The 4,692-nt window shown below is 43.5% G+C and overlaps 1 protein-coding gene across 1 annotated transcript; it reads right to left on the bottom strand.

The window, feature by feature from the left end:
- Positions 1–653: 653 nt before the first annotated feature.
- On the bottom strand, positions 654–3,740 carry LOC112182241 (receptor-like protein kinase FERONIA). The gene has a single exon (XM_024320682.2). It carries the CDS (start codon positions 3,508–3,510, stop codon positions 823–825), a length of 2,688 nt encoding a protein of 895 aa, XP_024176450.1. The 5' UTR covers positions 3,511–3,740; the 3' UTR covers positions 654–822.
- Positions 3,741–4,692: the final 952 nt, after the last annotated feature.

Genomic DNA, 4,692 nt, shown 5'->3' with positions numbered 1-4,692 from the left:
AGAGCACATTCCCAAATACATCCACGGACTCGGTTTAACGTGCTCTACAATTTTCATGAGGGAAATTAAATTGTTATCCTATAAAAAGTCAACTCTTAGGAACCCTAATCGGGAAAACAAAATCGAGGAAAGTAAAACTTAGAGTAATTAACTTGTATATTGTAACAGGGTAAATCTGATACGGGACGTATCACTACTGGTTTGTTGGTTGTTTGTATTTTCTTTTTAGTTGATCAGTTGGTTCATTTGGAGAAATGAAGCTTCTACTGTTTATGCTGAAATTTATTAATTTAATTTAGAACCACACTGAGAATAAGTAGGTCATCATCCTTTAAATCAATAGATCGTATGTAGAAATTTTTTTATCAACGTACAGGACAATTTCAATCGTACGTTGTAAAAGACCTACATAAGTTGGGGTAACAATGGGTATGTGCAAGTTGGGGTAACAATGGGTATGTGCAACTTGACAAAGCAATGAGATAATGAAGAGGGTCCAGCAATAAACATCCCATAAAGCCAAAAACTCAAAGAGACATCACTGAGATCCATCAACAACAAAAAACTGAACATTGTGTACAACATAATCTTCAAAATTACTTGCAAAATTGGAAGAATTCCTTTGAAATGGCAAAAGGAGACTAGGGTTCTGATAGGTGCACAAAAAGTAGGAGCAAATGATATATCCTTGTTCAAAATTACATCATCACACTACTCACTTGGATTGAAGCACACAACATATATAGTTACAAACTGAGGTGAGATCATTAAACACAAATGCACAACATTTACAATTTCACTGAACGATTATATATGATTGAATCATCTTCCATTGGAATCGATCTCAGAGAAGACTGTACCTGACAACCCTTTAATGGAATCACTAGCACTGGAATTTTGGTAACTACTACTAGTTTTGCTCACCTTGCTATTCTTCGAACTTGACGAGTCTTCCCATGTGCCACTAAACCCTGCATCACTATCATTCACCAGTGAAGCCTCATCTTCACGCTTTTTTCCAGCATTGAAATCCAAATCCGAACCCTCTGCGGTCTGTTGAAGTTTTAATGCACACTCAAGCGCCCATATAACATCCTTCATGGACGGTCGTTCACTCCTATTATCATGCATGCAACTAATTGCAATTTCAACAAACTTGTTCAAGCACTCATTTACAATCTCACCCCTCAAATTCGGGTCAATGATTTGGTCAAGCGCTCCGTTTCCATGACAGGTCTTAAACCATGCAGCTAGGTTCATTTGCTTCTTGTCCGCTGTACGGATCAAAGCCGGTCTAGCACACAACACCTCACACAATACTACGCCGAACGAGTACACATCAGACTTCTCAGTCAACTGTTGACGACGGTAGTACTCCGGGTCGAGATAGCCGAAACTGCCTTTGACCATGGTGCTAATGTGGGTCTTGGACATGGTGGTCGTGCCCATTTTCGACAACCCGAAATCGGCGACCTTGGCCACCCATTTATCGTCCAGCAAGATGTTCGTGCTCTTCACGTCTCGGTGGATGATCATACACTTGACACCAGTGTGAAGGTAGTGCAACCCACGCGCCGCGCCAATACAAACTTGAAGCCTTTGTTCCCAAGGAAGAGGTGGATTTTCGGAGTCGTACAAATGATCGCGTAGGGTCCCATTTTCCATATAGTCATACACCAAAATCATCTCACCGTTGTCGTCACAGTACCCGACCAGAGACACGAGATGGACGTGACGGAGTTGGGAGAGCAATTCGATCTCCGTCTTGAACTCAAGGGCACCCTGTGACGACTCCGCTTTCAGCCGTTTGATCGCAAAGGGGCTGGACGCACCGTTGATGGTACCTTTGTACACGTTACCAAACCCGCCAACCCCAATAACGTTCGAATCATCAAAGTTTTGCGTGGCGGCTCTGATCTCCGGGAATGAAAAGCGATGACACAGCTCGGACGGCAGAGATGAACCGTAAGACGTGGTGGACTTAGTAGTCGTTGGAAAAGAAAGCAGACCCCACTTTACTTGACCTGAGCTATAGTCCTTGGCCTTTCTCCCTCGCCGGAAAACAAAAAATCCGAGAAGAGAGAGCATAAGTAACCCCGAAACTACACCTGCAATAATAGCTGCCATAGGGGTAGACTTCTTCTTCGGTTGTACCTTTGCTGCGTCCACCGGGAGCGGGTCGGGGTTGGGTCCGGCAAGATTCCCACTCGAGTCGTTGAGCTTGAAGATTTCTAGCCCGTTCAAGATGGCATCGTTGTAAGTAGTATGCGAATCTCTCTTGAGCGCTGAGAGTACTAGAGAGAGGTTAACTTTCTTCTCGCTTCCAACCGGAGACGTGAACATGCTCACAACGTAGTCTCTGTAAACTGGATTCCCATTTGCTCCGCTCTCCGCGACAACATCAAAAATATTTTCTGCGATTTGATTGGCCATGAAGATTTGAAACGCTCGATCTCTGGACTCGGTAATATCAGATTCAAACTCACAGAAATGGAGTCTCACCAGGTAATAAAACTGGGGATCCAAGGGAAATACCCATGTGAGGTTATAGCGCTTGTTGATATTTTTGTACATCCCCATTGACCGACCTGTTATGTAAACTGGTTTCGGGGCAGAGTATTTTGGAACTTTGACAAAGTTGAGCTCGATTGTATCGTTCTGTGGTAGCTCGCTCAATTTTTTACTTAAATTATCCAAATAAATTTCGTCGGCGGTGTCCCAATTCCGGTACATTCCGGTGTCTTCTTCCGGCGAGATGGGGCCTCCGCCGACGTTGATTCGGTACACCATCTCCAGAGCTGTGTTGTTTCCGATCGGATATGTGCTTGCGCTGGTGTCGACGAAATGGGCTGAATTTGTATAGTAAAAACCGGTGGGCATGGACACGATTTCGATTCCGTTGATGAAAGCGTACGCATCTTTGCTTGGTATGAAGGTGATCTCGAGTCTCTGTCCTGTCTTGATGTTTACACAGAATTCTCTGACCAGCGGGGACCTGCGGGAAGCGTCGGCGGTGACGGAGGCGTTGAAGTCTTTGAGGAGAGTGAAGCCGGCGGCGGTGACGGAGAAGAGGGAATTGGAGCGTCGGAAGTTCGGGTTGTATGTATCTGGATTGAAATGCAAGCGGATGAATTTTTGGCCGGGAGAGAGGGGAATTCTGTAAGTGAATCGGGAGCGAGAGAGCCGAGCTTTGGTGTAAGGGACTTGGCTAGGGGTGGACGATCGCGGTGCATCGATGGATTGGGATGCGTTACCTATTGGGGTGAATTCTGAGTCGATATCTCCACTCCACTTTCTGAGGCCATTGGAGCTCGATTGGCCGGAACTGCCGCAGGCGAGGGTGATATTGTCGACCGGAATGTATGGTGGCGACTGACCGGTGACGAAGAGAGTGAGGATGTGGAGGAACAAGTAGAGGTAGAGACGAGTGATGATTGGTTTCATCGTAGGGAGAGAGATGATCGAGAGGGTAAGGATGAAGTTGGAAACAGGGGAAGTTACTCTGCTCATAGAATCATGAGCATAACAGTAATGTGTGTGTTTAGTTTTCTGATTCAAAATTTGGACTTTGGAAAGTCGAAGGTTGGAGGAGGATAATTAAGCTTAAAAGACTTTACAGGCGCTATGAAACAAGTTATAAGCACCGTATTTCATTAGAACTCCTAGATAAAGCTTGCATTAAACAAAAGAAAAGAATGACTGAGTTCTAGGATGGGTTGTTGTATGATTTTTTTGTCCAGCGTCAACGGCAGCGATTTTGGTCTTGGAAAGTTCAGAACTTTATTTTGTATAGTGTGTTCTATTATTGATGATGTGTTTTTCTTTGTTTGCTTTAGTTGTCCAGAACATTGTTTTAGTGGAGGTTTCCTTTTTTCTTTTGATGAATGAGACTAAAGCTCCTGGCCAAAGTAGGACGTAAACGTGAAAAAGTTACTTGGCAATGCAAGAAGTTTGTTGTTGTTCTAAATTGAAACTTTTCTTCTCAACAGTTTTCGAGCACAGGTGTGATTAGTGACTAAATTGACTTAAAGCTTTTGTTGTGTTGCACGCAGAGACTTGAATTTCTACATCAGAAAGGAAAATCTGTTGAATGGCACTTGGCTTCCCGTGGAGGACAACGGTGGTGCTTTCTCGACTTGGGATCTACTATCAACTGCTTCGGGGAAAAACTGAGTTGATGTCTCCCGTCCAAGTTGGAAAATCATAATTACTGACCGTGTTGCCGGAAAAGCCACAGTTAAGTGTGATATTATTGATTGGAGACTAGATAGGTGCGGGCTCTCCAGCCACCAGCAGGGTGACGAGTTTGCTCAAAGCTGGAAAGGTTAAGAGGAATGAAAATGGGTTTCATATAGGGTAATGATATATCAGCACTGCATAGAGCTGTGTATAGACGTAAATCCGCAATTGTTGGTTGGGTTCTTTAAGTTATATAGGCAGCAGAATTATAGAGAGAAGACAAATTAATTAATAGGGGTTGATATAATGTTGTAGAAAATCAAGTCTCTATTAGCTTGCATAGCTTTAAATCTTCTCTTGTACTGTTTGAAGCGACAAATTATAGTAGACTTTTGCTTTTTCCCTGACTTTCACCTTACCTTTTTTTCCCCTTCTAATGGCACGTTTACTTACTTGGAATGGAAAATAATCATGAATCGAAAACAAGTGGAATGTGAGAAGAAAGGAATCGGT

This window comes from Rosa chinensis, chromosome 1 (genome assembly GCF_002994745.2).
Source record: "Rosa chinensis cultivar Old Blush chromosome 1, RchiOBHm-V2, whole genome shotgun sequence".
In the NCBI taxonomy this organism is placed as follows: Eukaryota; Viridiplantae; Streptophyta; class Magnoliopsida; order Rosales; family Rosaceae; genus Rosa; species Rosa chinensis.
The sequence above is the reverse complement of the archived record's forward strand: the minus strand, read 5'-3'. Positions and strand labels throughout refer to the sequence as shown.

Excerpts from the sequence above, each read along its gene's own strand:
- LOC112182241 (XM_024320682.2), bottom strand. The coding sequence starts at position 3,510 with ATGAGCAGAGTAACTTCCCCTGTTTCCAACTTCATCCTTACCCTCTCG.